The sequence below is a fragment of the Protomyctophum parallelum genome (genome assembly GCF_964188405.1).
Source record: "Protomyctophum parallelum genome assembly, chromosome: 18".
Lineage (NCBI taxonomy): Eukaryota > Metazoa > Chordata > Actinopteri > Myctophiformes > Myctophidae > Protomyctophum > Protomyctophum parallelum.
The window spans coordinates 38,559,032-38,579,182 of record NC_139716.1 but is presented as its reverse complement, the minus strand read 5'-3'; the positions used below and the strand labels follow the sequence as shown (position 1 = coordinate 38,579,182).

Here is a 20,151-nt window from a genome sequence, read left to right as displayed (position 1 = left end):
TCATCTCTCTTGACAGAGGAAGTGTACAGTGATGAGTAATGACTCGAGTGAAAGTAGCCCTTAATAACAACCAAACCCATCAGTCTTAATGAAAGGAGGGATGAGAGGAAAGAGGAAACAGTTGTGAGAAAGAAATACAAAGTAGAACTTGGGAAAGGAGAGAATGGCAATAAGTCAGAGCAACATTAGCGGGATGGAGAATATAATTTTAACTACAACCGCATTTCGTAGCAATTTCACTGAATCTCTAGATTTGCACTGGCTGCCCATGATGGTCTGTGTTTGTGAAGGAAAACCTATAGAGATAATGATGATGACGAGAAAGACGGTGATGGAGATGATGTATATTTTGGGGACCAACACAGCTGTGTGTGTGTGTATGGGTGGGGGGGGGGTGTTGAATGTAGAATGGATTACTGCTGTATGTAACATTACAGGATATGGGGAGGGGGGGGGGGTAGAATGAAGGGAAAAGTACCCTATGTGCTAGAAATGAAACTTCACTTTGAGAAAACACTTGGGGTGTCTGAGTGCTGTTTTTTATTCATGTGTGTCTTAATCTCTGCTGTTTCGTGTCGTCAGGGACTGGATGTTGTATTTTGATTTAAATTCAACAAATCCATAATCAATCTTGGTAATTTAATCTCTTGGTCCATAAGCATGCCTGCCTTGTGCAACAACGCCTTGCACAGAAACATGGTGAGTTTCTTACATTTTTGACAGCTTTGGATGGCCATTAACACATTACAGTGCAGCGTACCCTTGTATTCTCTTCAAAGCACAATTTAACACTTAAAATCATAAAACGTGTCAATGATTATTCTTTTTAAGATACCAGAAATAGGTCTGTGTTCCTGTATTCAGCTTAGGTGTGTGTGCGTGTGCTATATACACACACTTACACGCTCTTACCAAGCAATACCCAATACCGTATCAGCATAGCTATACATTTGAGACACGACACAGTCACACACACACACACACACACACACACACACACACACACACACACACACACACACACAGAGAGAGAGACAGAGATACAGTCAGACGAGGTTAAGACAATATTGACAAGCATCTGTATTTTCCAGGGAGTCGCCATTATTTCTGGCTTGATGGGGACTCTAATGGCATTTCATTATAATTGCTATGATGTCAGACAGTCCGTCCGCCCTAATGGCTTTCTAAAAACAACAACAAGGACAGATTGGTTCCATTCCCTGATTGTTGTGCGGGACATACTCTACTGCTGGAAGCTACACACACACACACAGTGAGACAGAGAGAGAGAGCAGAGGATTTGAAACTGCTGAAAACTCCTTGACAGCTGAAACAAAAGGTAGGATCATCATACAGTATTGAACATTTCCGCCTAAAGGTATATCTCGTTAAGCTAGTATGAATTTCTGCCAAAATCTAGGGTATATTAAACACGTATTGTTTTCACAAACGTTATTGCCTGCATTGCTTATTTTACTAACATGATTTTTGGCAGTGTTAGTTATTTTGTACGGTGTTATAATATAAATATAATAACTTTTTTTTCTTGCGCGTGTTGACTTGCGGTGCCAAATTTACCAATGATCAGGTGAAGCGGACAAAAATATCTTTGAATGAACAGCCTACGTTTAATAGTCATAGCCACGTAGTGTAAAATAGACTTTTGATGACCTATTGCAATAGGTTAACTTAAAAACACTGTCTCTCTAAAAACAATGAAAATAGCTTGATGAATTCTTGTAAATTGAATAGTGCACTATCCTCAGTTCTGAGCCCTCATCATTACGCATCATATACGCACGGCAATGCAGTAGCCATAACGGCCATTAGAGGGCAGGGCACTGAAGAAAACGAAATCTATTCCAGAATACATAATATGTATATATCTCCTGGCCAAATGTATTGGCTGCATTCACATTAAGCATATTTTTGAACTAAAGCTCACGCAGTTATGAAGATATTTCACAAGTTACATAATATGTAGCCTATATAGGAATGGTAGTTGGCTACGAGTAGTTTTAGGCTGCACTTATAAGGATAGTAGGATGTTTACTTTTGCTTTATAGTTGTCTGTTTCTCTCCATCTCTGTTTAATCTTTGCCTCTCTCTCTCCTCCAGGATGCATTTCTGCTCCCACTGTCTCTCACTCCTGTTTCTCCTGGTCGTCGGGACAGCTGTGTTATGTGTGGCGGTGACTACAACAACGACAACGACGACGAGCCTTCACGGCTTCAGAGGCTGCGCGGTGCGAGAGTTCTCCTTCATGGCTCAGAAGCCTGGCTGCAGGGGACAGAAGGTGACCACAGAGGCTTGCTGGGGTCGCTGCCACACCTGGGAGGTATAAACACTTATCATTGAGTCTCACTTAAAGTCTGTCGCATGTCAAGGATCCCCAAATTGATATCTATTTGGCCTTGCCTTAAATTGTTCCTCATTTCTTTTTGCTGAACCCCCCCTCAATGAAGGACCCCTGGCGATCCCCAAACCCCACTTTGAGAACCACTGCTGTAACTCACATGCAGGCTTGGGACCATGACAGTTTGAGTCGGAAATGTATAGTCTGGGGGAAAATAGCAGACCCTAGTGCCCACCAGAGTGTAGAGTAGGAGAGTAGCGACTCGCTTTGATCTCGCCGCAAAGCAGGGCTTTGGGCACTATGGGCTATAGTTCCAAACATCGCTCCTATGGCTGGAACTATCCCATTGAGCACTTCCGCATTCCATTGTTACAATGGGATTCAACGCTATAGTGTCGCCACTGTCTCTCTCTTAATATATTACTCTGGTACCCACTACCTGAATGGAATTGTAAGAGAGTGGCGACACTAGCGTTGACTCCCATTGTAACAATGGAATGCAGAAGTGCTCATTCTATCTCGATGGGATAGTTCCAATGTTTGGAACTATAGCCCATAGGCACCCGCTTTGCGGCGAGATCAAAGCGTGTTGCCACTCTCTTACTATTCCACTTACTCAGCCTAGTACCATTTAGGAGCCCTTGAGCAGAGCACCAAGGCAATAAGGAGCTGTTCAGGTTGTGCTCCTCCCTGGTTGAAGGAATAGTTCACCCAAGACATGACTTTATTTCTATTCTTTACTCACCCCTTGACGTCTTGAATACGAGGACATTTTTTCAAGTGTATAGAGCTATGACTGTTTAGAGCTATGCCGCTTGGTTAAAAGTACCGTGTTATGTTGAAGAAAAAAACGTTTTTATTATTTACTTCTGGAAGTTTCGGTTGAAGCCGAGATATGCACGAGCAAAGAATGAAAATTTTTATTTTAACCAATCTGTATAGTATGTTAATATAATTTGGCTTCCTTTTCCTGATTTCTGGGTCAAAGTAGGACCTTTTTTACCCGACTACTGTACATGTTGCTTAGAAAAAAAGAAAAAAATATATATATCTAGCATATTTGATTTTTTTTCTTCTTAATTAATGCCCTACTTTGCCATATATACTACAGGGCCATGCAAAAAAGTAGGCTACAAGCTGCTCAAAATGCAACATTTATCTGCTATTTTATAGCATCTCCACTTTCTCTCACCACATACGTACCTGTAGTGCCCCCATTTGAGAACCACAGATATTGCGTATCCTTCTGCTTTTATTGTGAAAGGTACTTTTTATCCCTTAAAAATGTACTTGTTTCTATTCACGCACGCACGCACGCACACACACACACACACCCACACACACACACCCACACACACACACACACACACACACACACACAGACACACACACACACTGTATACCACCCTCATTCATGTGTGTACTACTTGGTGTGTTCCACAGAGGCCTGTGCCGGACCCTCCCTACATCCACCGTCACCACCGCGTGTGCACGTACAGCCGCGCGCGCCAAATGACCGTGCGCCTGGCAGGCTGCCAGCCCGACGTCTCGCCACTGTACCACTACCCCATGGCACTGCACTGCCACTGTGCCGTCTGCTCCACACAAGACACCGAGTGTGAGACTTTCTGACGGCACTTTTGTTTGTTAAAAAGATGTACTGTGGTGCCAAGAATCTTCCATCTCTAATAAAATGGCGATAATATGCTAAGACTACGGATACAAAATGAAACACTGGCTTTTATAGAGTGTGATGATCTTTTCTGTGTAAGTGTGCGTTAATCACTTGAACCCTATTATCGACCTGGGGTTTTATTGGAGATCTGCAGTACATTTTGTACTTTAAAGGGGTTAGATAAGATTTTTGGACTTAAAGCTGTATGAAATACTTGCCGTTAATATAGTGATTGCAAAGGTATTGATTGATTTCCTGAGTCCTGTCGGCTGTCGTGCTCTGGTCTGGTCTTGGTGAATATTAAGTAGTGTATGGTCATTTGGTGACAGGAACTGGGGGCCACTCATCTAACTGTAAATGTGCCACGTCTCTGTCTGCGTGCGTGTGTGTAATCCACGTAACTCGAGAACCGGTTGCCCCACCGACTTCACATTCGACACACGCGTTCCACTGTTTCCACACCCCCGCAGGGAGTGCAGTGCCCGTTATCGAGTCGGTCGGACCCACGGTTCTCCAGAATCACCACAAAAGGCTCTGGTCAGGCTGGGCCAGTGGGCCTTAATGGCCCCAAAGTCCCCTTACCTACAGCCTCTGCCTCAGCCAATTGATTGCCATGGCAACCCCACACCTGCAAATTGATTACTTAACCACTCCACTTTTCACAGTCAGTTTGCACTCTTCAGACACAGGCAGACTGGTAGATAGATACATATTAGGTTCCCAAGTTGCATCGCTCTCAAGTACTTGCATCGCTCTCAAGTAGGCCGGTGGCCGACGGGCAGGTACAAGTCTAGTTAAAAATAAATGAACCCACAAAACTAGCGTCATTTGTATTGTTGATCTATTTCTACCATATAGAGCAACTTTGGTTCAACTTTGACCCCCTTGTCACATCATGGAATTATGGTTTAGTGCTGCTGCTGGAGTAGTGATGCTGGACACAACAAATAGCTCCAAATGACACAAGGGTCAAAGTTGAACGAAGGTTGCTCTGGTAGAAATTAGGTCAACAATACAAATGACGCTAGTTTTGTGGGTTAATGTATTTTTACATGACCGGAACTACTTACTGTATTATTCACCAGACCAGAGCTGAGACTGGGAGGTCGGGGTTCGATCCCCGGCCCGGGTCATACCAAAGACTCAGTGCCTCCCTGCTTGGCACTCAGAATCAAGGGTTGGATTGGCGACGACATACTAGCGTCATGTCCAGGGGGTGTACTTGTACATCCTGTCCAGGGGGTGTACTTGTACATCAAGCTGAAACAAGCTGAAACAGGAGATAGGCTCCTGAGTCCTGCCCATATGGGCTTCATCATGGCTCAGCAAGGCTCACACTTACTACACTACTACCCCGGGAGAGATAAGGCTGGCAAGACTCCTCTGGCTTTCCTGCCAGAGCTCCTCTCTAATGCCGGGGCTCCTCTGGACGCGTGCGAACCGGGGCAATTTTAAAGCAACGCATCGTAGACAATGGAGCCACCCTTCATTGATTAAAAAGGGAACATTCCCTGACGGTGACGGAGACGCAACGCTGACGTGCCCGGTGGAGCCCCGGCGTAACATGTAGGATGCTGCCACAATGGAGACAGACAAACATTGGTTGTCTAGAAGGAAGGAAGAAAAAAGTAAATAAATAATTACCGGTAAATGTTCTCATCAACTCCATACAGATCATTTGGTAGGATTCCTCGGTTTACATGATCAGAGCATTGGTTAATCCAATCATGTTGTCCCCCTTAGTTACTAGTACTATAAACTGGCCTATTACTTTCTGTATTACCTGAACAAATAAATATTCTATTGTTACAAACATTCCCCCAAAGGCAATTAATGGACATTGTAACTGGCTGAAACAATAGTTCATATTCCATGCTTTGTGCTGTGCAGGTCAAGCGGTGGCAGGGTGAGCATCTCTTCTAGTTGTTTCCAGGCTTAACCAGAGGAAACACATGATGAACTTGTTCAGTATTATTTGCAACGCTCATTTCAATTACAGCATTCCATCAAACATTATAATTTTTCTGAGTGTGCCACGCAGGGAAGCGGCTGTTTAAAAATGTTATTATTATATTATTTTCTTCAGGCTTATTTTTGACTCAGGAAGTAGACACTAGGCAAATCGACCAATGACAAAGCTTCTATAGGAAAATCTTTGAATGCAGATTGCGGCCCCTATAGATGTGTCACAGAGACTTTTTGTGAGTGTGAACTCATTGCTGGCTGTCTGGAAAAGAAAGTCATACAAGGTCATACAAGCAGAACCGATTACAACCCTGCAATGCTTTTCTCTGTGCGGGATACTTGGGTTTGTGTTTGGTCTTTGCTTTCAGGTTGAACCAAGTACAAGTTGTATGAGCAACACAGTCAGTGTTTGGAAAAAAGCAGTCAAAGTTTACATGGTTTTATACAATAACGATTTATTCAAAATTGGTACAGTACAGTGCATTCGTTCTCCTTGTCCATGTCAACGTCACCACCAGTCTCTTTTCTCTAGATATTTACAGAAATGTCCTATGTTCAAATTCATAAATATAAATAAAGCTTTGTACATTCGTTAGTGTCTGATTTATGTTTAGTGGTTAAATGTACATGCAGTTTTCCAGTCTCGAGTTCATTCAAGTGGCATATTCAAATTACATTAATGATGGCAAAAACCCAATTCATGCTCCATCGCAGTGTTGTTTTTGGCAGCAAATTTCGATTTTAGTTTTAGTCATAGTGTCTTGAATAGTTTTCATTTAGTTTTAGTCACCTGGAATGTGTTAGTGTTAGTCTAGTTTTAGACTAACACATGTACAAGCTCACAACCGTCGCAGCGTGACGCGTTGTGAGCTTGTAGATCAGCTATTCTCAGCATGCAACCAAGTGTAAAATTACTTATACTGGATCTCTCGTCCACTAGTCCCTTCCTAACATTTTAGTCTAGTTTCTATCTGTTGATGAAATTGTCAATACATTTAGCTTAGTTTGAGTCATAATAGCTGCAGTTTTCATTTAGTTTTCGTCAGTGAAACAAGGTAGTCGACGAACATTTTTCTTCTTCGTTTTAGTCGACAAAAACAACACTGCTCCATCGTATAGTCACACGAGACTTATATGGACGTATAGGTCGGCTAGTTTCGGCACACGACACGTCGTCCGACAAAGTGTAAATCGGGCTTATGTTGGACAATAATTGTAAGAATTCATGTCAATAACATTGTTCACAGGGGGAACTCCACTTCAATATAGATGCATGTATGTATGAGCCAAAACCTATAGTTTCAACTATCAACCTTCTCACCCCCTTGCAGTAAAACCATTATCTGTATGCATTTTCTTTTTACATAAATGAAACTAAATGATCTAAATCGTGTTTTCTGTTGTATTGAAGGAATGTCACCCCACCCAGAGTTTTCATTCTGTTTTAATAAATGCCATAATTGTGCATTTCAGTGCAGTGTTTTCGTTCTTCTCCTCTCCAACAAGCCTACTGTTTACTCTTTCATCAAAAAGATTTTTTTTAAATAACACACTGGGCCTGTTGTAGGAGTGCTAAATATTTTTTCATTTTAAATAAATACAATTTTCAAAAAGGTTCAGAAATGAAAAAGTTCCCTCATGTTTGCAAAAAAGAGTTTGAAGCATTAACCACATGAACCCTAGTGTCTCTATTCTGGACATGTCATAACAGGTGAAAATAGCTGATCTACAGTACAAGCTCACAACACAAGGCATTGTGAAAGGTTGGAAGGTGATTGTCTCTTGTCTTTAGGGCTGTTCTTTATTAGTTATTTATCGATTACTCAAATAATTGAGAAGAATGTTTTTTTCCTCAAAGGTTTTTATATATTGAATATTATCAATTAATCCATTAAGCATGAGTTATTGGCCCAGGCCGTAGCGTAACGGTCTGGGCACCGGACTGGTGATCCAGTCGCGGTGTGCCGCGGGTTCGACTCCCGGACCCGACACGGCCTTTACCGCATGTCATCCCCCCATCTCTCTCCCGTTTCCTGTCAGCCTACTTTCTATCCCTTAAAAAATCAATAAAGGCGTAAGCCGCAAAAAAATATCTTAAAAAAAAAAAAAAAAAAAAAAAGCATGAGTTATTTAATATTTTTGTGCATAACAGTGTCATGCGAAAAAAGATAATGGACCTACCATTAAGTCGCCTAAGGGAGAGAAGCGACCTCGCCCTTTTTTGGGTTTGATGAGGGCTGGGCCTTAACTTTCGGGCCTGTTGAGAACTCTAGTTTTCGCCAGGGCACGGCTGCACTAATAACTTTGGGGCAGGCCCGTCTACAGTTTGAATGGACAGGTATCGGTCAAAAGGGAGACATCAAAGAGGAAGGATGGATGGGGAAGGATCAACATATGGAATGTCAGAATAGGTTCTGACATATATCCATATATGGAGATCTAAGGGTTTGAGGTCAGATGTAGAGTTGCTGGCCAATGTTGATGACATCAGGGTACTCCATATATGGGCTTAATTGCGACAGCAGATCGCATTTACTATGACATCAGATGTCATACCTGGCCACAATATATGGGGCATTTCCATGTATGGGGATTTTGAGTGATATACAGTACACTGACGGGAATTGCACATTTTCATAGTAAATGCGACCTTTCGGTCGCAACAAGCTTACTACATGTTGTGAGCACTGAGCTCATAAATACAAAAAGGAAACCTTTCACAAATAATGACATGTCCAAAATAGGGACCAATAATTGTTTTATAATCGATTAAATCGATTCGTTTGATTAATTGTTGCACCCCGAGTCTCTTTGGCGGGGAGCTTTAAAGTGTGGTGATCCTTGGCGTTGTCAGTAGCGTGACTTGCGACACATGTCGCAGCGGCATGCCCTCGCCGTCAGGATCTCCATGTTGTCATGGTGACGTCCTCGAGGACAGTCCAGGCGAACTTTGATCTGGGGGGGGGGGGGAGTGGAGTGGAGCAAACAATTAGCGGACATGATGAAGCGATTGGAAGCAAACCAACAGTACCGTATAGTATAGCGTGAGGTGATGCAGTATTACAGCCATCTACCAATCTCTCTCTCATCTATCAATCTGTCCCCTATACTCCAGTGGTTCTCAAAGTGGGGTCCGGGACCCACCAAGAGACCTATAGCGGGGGTTTCCAGGGGCTCCAGCTAAATTAGTTAATGCATTAAAAATCAGTTTAACCACTTTAACAGGTCCCTGAGACAAAATCTTTTAAGATGGGGGTCCCCAGCCCAATACATATTGGGGGTCCTTGACATGAAAATGTTTGAGAACCACTGCTAGTCTAATCCGCCGCATCCATACATCAAGTCACCTAGACATCTTCCCTCCGTTCACTTAGCAATTCCTCCAACCCAAATCTATCCTTTGCTATACATCCCCCCTTCCTTCCTTCCTTCCTTCCTTCCTTCCTTCCTTCCTTCCTTCCTTCCTTCCTTCCTTCCTTCCTTCCTTCCCTTCCCTCCCTCCCTTAGTTGGTGGTTCCTTCGGCTCACCTTAGCCTCCTTGCTGATGGTGCAGCATCGTGAAGCAGAGGTGATGTTGTGTGTGAAGTTGGACGCCACCAGCACAGAGTACCTGGACGGGAAGGCGCTGGACTCACAGTAGCCCACACAGGCGTAGACCAGGTGGGTGCCCTTACACGTCCCGCGGCGGTCACTACGGATGGTCACGTTGAAGGCTGTGAAGACAAGGAGGGAGGGGGAGAGTTAGGGAAATAGGGATGAATGAGGATGAGTGCGTGTGGTCTGATGTTCTGGTGGTGTTCAAAACTAATTTGTCCGGGAGAGGACATGCAGTTTTTTGTGATTTTTGTGCATTTTGTGGTGGAACGACCATTCTCCAGCATAGGCGAGGTGATGGGCTTTATGTTTTGAAGGAAAAAAAAATCTTTCCATGTTTGTGATCTTTTTGTGCCTGCCGTCAGACACAAAAAGACAGTGCGTGTGCGGTCACTTACGGTAAAGGTGACACCCTGGGGTGTGGCCTTCGTAGCTCCAGCCAATGGGCGAGAAGAGAAGCAGCAATGATATCACTGGTAGGACCAGCAGGCAAACGTGAGAGGCTGCGCACAGGGACATTTGGACAGCAGCCTGGAAGGGACAAATCAGCACAATCAGTGTTATGAATAAGCTGCTGGATTGAAGTAATCGATGAATTAATTAAAACCACACTTAACCACTGAAGCCTAATACTTTTCCGTACAATGATTCAATGAATAGCTAATATAGCTGATCTGCTATTTTTTGCAGTTTTTGAATATATTTTATTTCAATTCATCTATTTAGATTTTAACTTGTGTTTAATGTGGTAACACTAATCTAATGCCCATAACTGATGAAGCTGTATCTACCAATCTAGATCTAATAAGAATGGACACATTATGGCAATCTATAGCCTATAGCCTATACATTATGGCCCCAGATGGGAATCCATTCCCAAGAGCATACCCCTCCCTTATCTCAGAAGGTGAATTCCCACCTTTCAATGTCTGCCTGTACATGTGTCACTCAGTTGGGTAACAGCTAATGTGGATAAAAACAATGGCGTCTTTATCATTGCAATCAGGCCGAGTGTGTCAGCTACCTGCTGACACATGTACGCGCGTACGCACGAACGCACAAATGTGAATGTGCAGCCATATAGGCTATACCGTACATATACAGGAGATACTACATGTTACAGTAGTCTCTTTGAATGCTGTTTGCTGTGTGGCCTGCATACTGGTTCTCAAAGTGGTGTCTATAGGGACCCCCAGGGGGTTCCCGGGGTCTCCAACAAAATGAGGAACGGTTGAGACACTGAGCCCTATTTTATAGGATGTGACACGTTGTGTGAGTTTGTAATACGCTATAGTTTTGCTATTTGTTTAACACTCTTGAAATGTTTTGCCTATAATAACATGACAGGTTGTAAGTGGTTAATTTCATCTCATGTGTGAGTGAATATAACAATGACTAGGCCTACTGGTTTCATTCTCTCCACTATTAGCCTCTATAGATCTCATCTTGTCCCTAGTGGCACAACACCTTTTCAAATGGTGGTCTGTGGCCTAATAATAATATTAATATGGTGATCCGACCGTCCTTGATAGAGCAATGTTTGAGAACCACATTGAAAATGTATGTTTTTGACTCCACCTATAGTATTAGCATGCAAATGGTCATGCATTGCACACATGCATATGATGCACAATTAACATGTGGGCACACATTCACCCATGCCATGAACACATGTGTACACAAAACATACACATTGAGTTGAAGGCACACGTGCGTAAACAATAGTCAAGTTTTCCTGGGAAGTTTGTGATTGTTGCCCTCTAAGATGGCAGCTCTTTCCAAATCTGCCTCCCCCCTCCCTTCGACCGGAACATTGGGAATTGCCGCGGCAATGGCGGAATGGCCCTGGGGACGCTATTAATGCTGCTAAGGACAAATTAGCCGGTCTCTCAGTGTGTGCCTGAATGCGGGGGCAAATTAACCCCATGTCAGACCAGTCGACGGGGAAATACCAGAGTGTTTCCTCTCATGTGGGGTTTCCATGCCTGAAGCATGGGGTTTGTCATGGAGAGCAAATTGGGATCTGACCCACTGCACCCCCTTCCTTTACACGGGTTTTGTTAGGGAGTGTTAGGGGTGACGTTATAGCACTGCTTCACAAGTTCAACTTACAAACTAGCACTCACAGGCACATAACGTTAAGCCTGATGTTATACATTGTGTCTCACACCAGAAATAGCAGATGTATTGTACAAGGTACCTGTACTGTACAAGCTATTTTCGGTGCGAGACACCAGCACACAACTAACTAACTATATTTACCGGTAACTCAAGCATACAAAGCAAAGATCAATAATAAATGATGATAAATAAATGATCCTTTCATGTGACAAAGCAGTACAATCACATTTGAGTGCATGAACACCATAATGTGTAATGAATCTGTATAGTGACTGCTATGTTCTACTGTATGAACATACTACTGCCAAGATTAATTATAATTATATTATTAAATGTGGCAAAACAAAAAAATGGAAATAAGAAATGTTGATCCATTGTAGACCACATGCAAATTAATACATAAACAAAATGCAATGCCACCATGCCACCTCCCGAGGCTCTAAACAAGCAAACAACACAAGAAAAGAAGAAAGTTCATGCATATCCAATCCCAAACGTTATAGCAGAGCAAGAGTTGAAACAGACTTAAGTGGTCTGTTCAGTATTTCACTCAGCGTCTAACTGCTGGGATTGGCTGTGCGTGTTCAACTGTGTTCCAGCACTATAGAATAGGACCGTGGTTTTCAACCCTTTTCATATCAAGGCCCATTATCATTTAAGCCACGGACCACCATTTGATGAGATTTAGACTTGATGATTACCCAAAACTAAAGGATTTTGTTATCGTTGGATAGGATTTTGTCCACAATTCCGTTCTGTAATTGTGTAGACTTCTTGTAAATTAAGTAATGTAGATGTTTAACAATTGATTTAACTCTTGGGAGCGTGAAATGAAACAAAATGGACCATAAGGGTCGATTTGGTTTCATTTTACACTCTCAAAAGTTAAAGATCTAATAAGTGGTCCATTTGGTTACAAACTCTCCATCATTTAGCTGGGGACTACCTGGAACCCCCTCAAGGACCACTGGTTGAAAATCACTGGAATAGGGCATTCATGATTTCCCCATCATAGTGCATCAAGAAAGACCAAGGCCAATATCATGAAATGTAATTATAAAATAAGTAATTATAAAATAAGTAAATCTAGTCTATCCTATAGTCTAACATAATAATGAATGTTTTAATTAGTCCTGCTGTCTACAGTGAAGGCTGTATATCCACTGATTTCAGATTGTTCATACTATTTTGTTATCAGTTGAGTCTTGAGAAAAGGATTTTCAAAATGAAAGCTGGCGTGAAAATATATTCACCAGGTATACATGTGTAGAATACTGTTATGAACCAGATGCAAAGTATTCTAAATTAAACCCTTGAGTTGCTTCTTTCATCCTATATGTCCAGCTTTGTGTCATGTGCACAAACTTTGTCCTACACAAAATTCCCATTGACAATGAATGGACAATTTCACGTCATAGTGTAAACACAAACATTGCGTCACACAAACATTGATACTGTATGTTGTAGGCTGTCAACTCTCAACGTCAGAGAAGTCGGCGATTACTTTTTTACTTACAACCTGGCATCCCTATTTTAGGGCATGTCCCAAACGGTAATTTAACATTTAGGGAAAAGCAGATTTCCAGGCTCACAACAACGCACTCTAAATTATGATTCCACAAGATCTCTAAAATCAGGATCAGGTTAAATCTGTTTCATCCAACATTTATACAGTTTATCCCATGAACTATAAAACGGCCCTTGTGTAAATGACCTTGTAGGGGCCATACAACAAGCAGTATACATGCACACAAAAGCAGGTCTGTTGGAAGACATGGGTCTTACCTGTGGATGCAGGATCCGGAATAGTGCAGATTAGGTGAGTGTCGACGGCCGTAGGGTGCAAGTGCAGCAGGTGTGTGTGAGGTGCGAGTATGTATGTGTGTGAGGGAGTGTGTGTGTGTTCTGCGCTGCACACAGGGGTATAAGTAATGCAGGTAAGAGAGCCAAGGCACTTAAAGCTCAGGTCCCACCCACAATTAGAGAGCAGTGTGTGTGTGGGTGTGTGTGTGTGTGTGTGTGTGTGTGTGTGAATGCTTTTTTCCCCCTCCTCGGTTTATCTTGTCTACAGCTCTCTCTCTCTCTCTCTCTCTCTCTCTCTCTCTCTCTCTCTCTCTATCTCTCTCTCTATAATTAACCTGCTCTTACCTATGCAGGTCTCATGTGAAACAGCACTTTTCAAACTTCTTGCTTTCTTTTGGTGTCTCTCTCTCTCTCTCTCTCTATCTGTGTTGTACAATCTCAGCGTCCCTCGCCCTCACATCCTCCTCCTCCTCCCTCTCTGTTTTAAACCTTTAGGGGGGACTACACTACGGTGACACAGAGGAAAAGTGGAGAGGTTTTCCATCAACGCACAACCACAATAGTAAGAAAACACAGGACCTTACCTCACATGCAGAATGGCACGTGTGTGCAGCATACACGCTGGGGCCAAATCACATGCACACGCTCTCACACACACACACACACACACACACACACACACACACACACACACACACACACACACACACACACACACACACACACACACACACACACAGAACATTCTAATGTTTTAACTTTTAACACACACACGCGCTTATGCACACACATGCCCATACACAGGTGTTTGATATCAGAGTGATATTTTTTGTAATAAATCATTGAATAGATGAACTCATTGACTGGCACACACACACACACACACACACACACACACACACACACATGCACAGTGTGAGTTTTAGAATTGTCTGGGTTTTCCATTTGTGGTTGTATAAGGAAGGGCAGGGTCGGGTCAGTAGATATTGTGGGTTTGGGTCAAGAACATGAGTGAGTGTGCGCGTGTGTTTGTGTGTGAGTGCATGCAAACCTGTGTGTGTGTGTGTGTGTGTGTGTGTGTGTGTGTGTGTGTGTGTGTGTGCGCGTGCGTGCGTGCGTGAGTGCGTGAGTGCGTGCGGGCATGTGTGTGTATGGGCATGTGCGTGCGTGCACGCCCATGCATGCACGCACGCGGCACATGAAGGGTATATTCCAGGGGAACGCCTGGCTCTGTTTCTCTTCTCTTCTTGTCTTGTCTTGAATGGAAGAAAGTCTGGTTGCCAAGGTCCGAGGGAGCATGGCAACCACTCCTCAAAATTCCAGTTGGTAGGGAATTATTTTAACAGACTATTTAATTTTTGGATAATTTCTTTTTCATTGGTATACAGTACACTGCAAAACTGTGAGCATTAATATAACTCGGAGGGTATAAAAATGCAGTAAAAAGTCAACCAAGCATGCATGACACACATGGAAGGTCACAAGTCTTGCGTCCATGCCTAAATAATCTGTTGTGCCTTTTTATGATCCTGTACTGTACCATTGCCTGTTATCGGTACAGCGCAGCATGAGGACCCTCTGCTTTTCCTTTGGGATGCTGGGACTGGCAACCTCCTCTGGGACTGTCAGCATCCTCTGAAATTGACTTGCACTTAAGTTCTGAGCTATGACTATGAGCATAACGGAAAGAACCTCCTGTGCTTGTTTGTCTGGCTGCACATACTGTATGCATGCAGTGGAACCTTAATTCATTCCAGTATGTTGAAAGTATGCAGACAGACTGGTTAAGGGAACATGCTGGTTGAGGGAACATGCTGGTTAAGGGAACATGCTGGTTAAGGGAACATGCTGGTTAAGGGAACATGCTATTGCTGGTTAAGGGAACATGCTGGTTAAGGGAACACGCTGGTTAAGGGAACATGCTGGTTGAGGGAACATGCTGGTTGAGGGAACACGCTGGTTAAGGGAACATGCTGGTTAAGGGAACACGCTGGTTAAGGGAACATGCTGGTTAAGGGAACATGCTGGTTAAGGGAACATGCTGGTTAAGGGAACATGCTGGTTAAGGGAACATGCTGGTTAAGGGAACATGCTGGTTAAGGGAACATGCTGGTTAAGGGAACATGCTGGTTAAGGGAACATGCTGGTTGAGGGAACATGCTGGTTAAGGGAACATGCTGGTTAAGGGAACATGCTGGTTAAGGGAACATGCTGGTTAAGGGAACATGCTGGTTGAGGGAACATGCTGGTTAAGGGAACATGCTGGTTGAGGGAACATGCTGGTTAAGGGAACATGCTGGTTAAGGGAACATGCTGGTTGAGGGAACATGCTGGTTAAGGGAACATGCTGGTTGAGGGAACATGCTGGTTAAGGGAACATGCTGGTTAAGGGAACATGCTGGTTAAGGGAACATGCTGGTTGAGGGAACATGCTGGTTGAGGGAACATGCTGGTTGAGGGAACATGCTGGTTAAGGGAACATGCTGGTTAAGGGAACCTGCTGGTTGAGGGAACATGCTGGTTAAGGGAACCTGCTGGTTAAGGGAACATGCTGGTTAAGGGAACATGCTGGTTAAGGGAACATGCTGGTTAAGGGAACATGCTGGTTAAGGGAACCTGCTGGTTGAGGGAACCTGCTGGTTAAGGGAACATGCTGGTTAAGGGAACCTGCTGGTTAAGGGAACCTGCTGCGGTTAATGTAACATATTGGTTGAGGGAACAGAAGGTTTAGGGAACATTGTTCAGGGAATCACAATAAGGGAAAAGGCGTGAGGGACCATTGGGTTGAGGGAACATACAGTAGGGCTGACCCCTCGACAGTGGTGTCCACTGAGGACAGATTCAAAAACTAGATTTAATCAGATCAAAAAATAAACGATCCTTACATGTGTGATCCGGTACACTTACACACACTCTCACTCACAAACTGAAAACACTCTCACTCGCTAAGAAAAACACAATTATCATCTTATGGCCCCTGCCGCCCCTCTACCCCAAACATTCCCCATCCAGTTAAGTCAATGGAAAACGGAATGTATGACATCAGCATCTAAACCCCCCACCTACACACACACACACACACACACACACACACACACACACACACACACACACACAAACACACACCTATTAGTGTGTTGACTGTAAACTGATGACCACAGTGTGTGTTGCTTAGATTCCATGCCAACGAGAGAGAGAGAGAGAGAGAGAGAGAGAGAGTTAGAGAGAGAGATTATAAATCTGAATGGACTTCAGCAACTCTGAAAAAGAAAAAGAACTTAAACACACACACACACACACACACACACACACACACACACACACACACACACACACACACACACACACACAGTGTGTGACTCAGCGGGGTGACTGATGTTTGTATCGCCTGGCGGCCCCATCACTTTCGGTTGCCAAGGAGATTGTGGCATCTTAAATGAGTATAATACCATTAATGTGTCCGCTTCCACTTCTGCCATGTTATTTTAGGAGCTGTGTGTGTGTGTGTGTGTGTGTGTGTGTGTGTGTGTGTGTGTGTGTGTGTGTGTGTGTGTGTGTGTGTGTGTGTGTGTGTGTGTGACTGTGTGTGTGTGTGTGTGTGTGTGTGTGTGTGTGTGTGTGTGTGTGTGTGTGTGTGTGTGTGTGTGCGTGTGCGTGTCAGTTTGCCTGTATGGGACGTTGATGAGGCATGTAAAATGTGTCATAATAAAATGTGTCCTTTAGAGAATATGTTTTGAAGTCTGTGATCTCTGCACTGTTATGGTTTGTGTGGGCTGTTTAATGTATGTCAGTGGTTTGGCATATAATTAAGCAATAAAATATGAACGAGAGGGAGTTATGCGCACTGTATAATCCCTGGAATATGTGACGCGTCTAAAACCTAAACACCAGTGTGTAATAATGTAATGCCAAATGTTTATTTATGGATATAAAACACACCGCAAACAACTCACGAGAACACCTATAGTGTTCTAATTAGTTCTAATAGTTTAAAAAGTGTTTACCGGCGATTAAACATGCATCTTCTCTTCTGTTTATAATCTAAAGACTGTGACACGTTTAAAAAGTGTTACAAGGCCCAGGCCGTAGCGTAACGGTCTGGGCACCGGACTGGTAATCCAGTCGCAGTGTGCCGCGGGTTCGACTCCCGGACCCGACACGGCCTTTACTGCATGTCATCCCCCCATCTCTCTCCCGTTTCCTGTCAGCCTACTGTCTGTCCCTTCAAAAATCAATAAAAGGCGTAAGCCGCAAAAAAATATCTTAAAAAAAAAAAAAAAAGTGTTACAAATATGTGTTCAGAACCTAAATGCTTATAGTGTGATGTGACTAACCTAACTTCAAAAACCATCAGAGCTGGGCTGTTATTCACCATAACACATGACCTCAAGTATTGTGAAAATAACAATGAGATATAATTTTGATCAAACATTCATTTGCTTGATTTATACATACTGTTAAACAACTCCTATCCATAATAAATTATGAATAATAACTCTCAGTCAATCAAATTCACAATAATCACATTTTGCACAACAGTGGGCCGAGATATTCTTCAACTGCGCGAGTACAGGATGAGGACAAAGCATTCACTTTCAATCATGTATGTTTAAATCGTGCTATTTTTTTATTTCTTATTTCAACATTTATAAAGCACCTTTCTTGTCTTTCTTACCATTTAAAGCTTTTGTACATCAGCTATTTTTTGCAATTTGTCGTAGTAGGCTATAGGGCTAAAGTGGTTCAGAAAAACGTTATTTATATGGCATGTATAAGAAAACAACCATAGTTGACCGATAAAGTGCTTCACCACAAACAGAGCAAAGCAATGCAAGCAAACAGCCATGAGGAGCTGGGAATCGAACTGGGAATCTTCCAGTTCCCAGTGGGCCACTCTTTCGTCTTTCTCCTGAGTCACTGCTGCCCCCATTAAGTCAATTAAGTCTCTAATTCATACACAAAAGGCATGCACACACCTGTCCTGCATACACACACATACACAAATGTCACTTTCATAAACCTTATCACTGTTACACTGTGTGTGTGTGTGTGTGTGTGTGTGTGTGTGTGTGTGTGTGTGTGTGTGTGTGTGTGTGTGTGTGTGTGTGTGTGTGTGTGTGTGTGTGTGTGTGTGTGTGTGTGTGTGTGTGTGTGTGTGTGTGTGTGTGTGTGTGTGTGTGTGTGTGTGTGTGTGTGTGCGTGTGTGTTTGTGTGTGCGTGCACAATGTCCTTAAGGTACACGGACGCACACACACACACGCGTGCACACGCGTGCACGCTCAAGCTTAGAACACTTAACTAATTGAGATTGACAGGAGGAAAGTGGAGTTTCCACAAGGCGTGTTTCAGTGATGCTTCTTTCACACACACACACACACACACACACACACACACACACACACACACACACAGAATAATACGCTGGGATGTGCTCTCTGCAATACACCTCTACTCTAGAAGTATAACAATCACATAATATGTAACAGTGGTGTCCATTACAATTACAATTTTTATGAAAGAATACACCCTGATTAAGGTCAGTAAAATTCACAGCCAACGCACTGCAGTGGAGTGTGACTTCGCCAGGTGGTTGTATTGACAATTGCAATGTGCGCATCAAGGCCTAGCTGCTAAAGTACATTTAAAATGTATTGTGTATGATATTTTGTCGACTAAAACTAAAACATTCCAGGTGACTAAAACTAAATTAAAACTATTGAAGAGACTATGACTATAACTAAAAACACTATCAAAGCTCAGCAAGGAATCAATGTCAGGGTCAAAATAAAAAAATTAGGAATGAACAGTAGACAGTGGACTGACTGAAGAGATGACAAACATTTGATTTACAAGGGTCCAAGGACGAAGAAGAAGAAGAAATGCGTTCTGGTAAATCAAGTTTACCAAGGGTAACTGGACTAAGCATCAGATACTTGTTTACAGCCAGGCCCACATGGAGCATTTCATGGTAGTGGTTCAATGCCTTGTCCAAGGGCACTTCAACGGTGGTAATTTTAACGTGTCGGACCGTTGATTCGAACTGGCGACCTTCCGATATCTAGCCCGCTCCGCAATCCACTCGGCCACCGCTGCCACTAAAAGGTCATAGGTCATAATCAAGGGTTGGGGCAAAATTACATAATCACTCATGGTGGAAATGGCATATCTTGATATTTGCATGTAGGCCTATAGTGCATAATAATTAAAAACAGGGGTTTCCAGAGTTTCCCCTGTTTTTATCTCATTGCGAGACATATTTATATTCGATTACATTTTATATGCCGTAATTTGCACAAATCTGTGCCTGAAATCTGTGTGAAATGAATGAATGTGGTACGTAGCCTACGCAGTACCTAATTACACAATCAGCTAATGGGACTGCCTTTGAGAACTTTGCATTTTTGCATGCTCTAAATGCTTTGTTGAATGGTGCAACATGGAGCCTTCAACCAGCCCAGTAATTAAAATATATAGTACTATAATTGCATTATAGGTAACAAAACAAACTCTTGAAGAGATAGGAAAAAGGAAGGAGGAGGCAGGAAAACGGCTCCTTATAATTAAATACAAGGTGGATGTTGGCAGCGATACCACCTGCAAATACTATATTTACTATATACTATATTTTCATGCTTGT

The 20,151-nt window shown here is 42.9% G+C and overlaps 2 protein-coding genes across 2 annotated transcripts; one reads left to right on the top strand and one right to left on the bottom strand.

Annotated features, from left to right (window-relative positions):
• Positions 1-1,201: 1,201 nt before the first annotated feature.
• Positions 1,202-3,988, top strand: LOC310875253 (glycoprotein hormone beta-5-like; the record flags this gene model as incomplete). The annotated part of the gene is made up of 3 exons (XM_083788434.1): positions 1,202-1,339; positions 2,119-2,338; positions 3,800-3,988. Exons 2-3 carry the CDS (start codon positions 2,120-2,122, stop codon positions 3,986-3,988), a joined length of 408 nt encoding a protein of 135 aa, XP_083644560.1. The 5' UTR covers positions 1,202-1,339; position 2,119.
• Positions 3,989-8,846: 4,858 nt separating this feature from the next.
• On the bottom strand, positions 8,847-10,109 carry gpha2 (glycoprotein hormone subunit alpha 2; the record flags this gene model as incomplete). The annotated part of the gene is made up of 3 exons (XM_083788385.1): positions 8,847-8,951; positions 9,525-9,709; positions 9,989-10,109. The coding sequence occupies 3 exons, from the start codon at positions 10,107-10,109 to the stop codon at positions 8,847-8,849; spliced, it is 411 nt and encodes a 136-aa protein (XP_083644511.1).
• Positions 10,110-20,151: the final 10,042 nt, after the last annotated feature.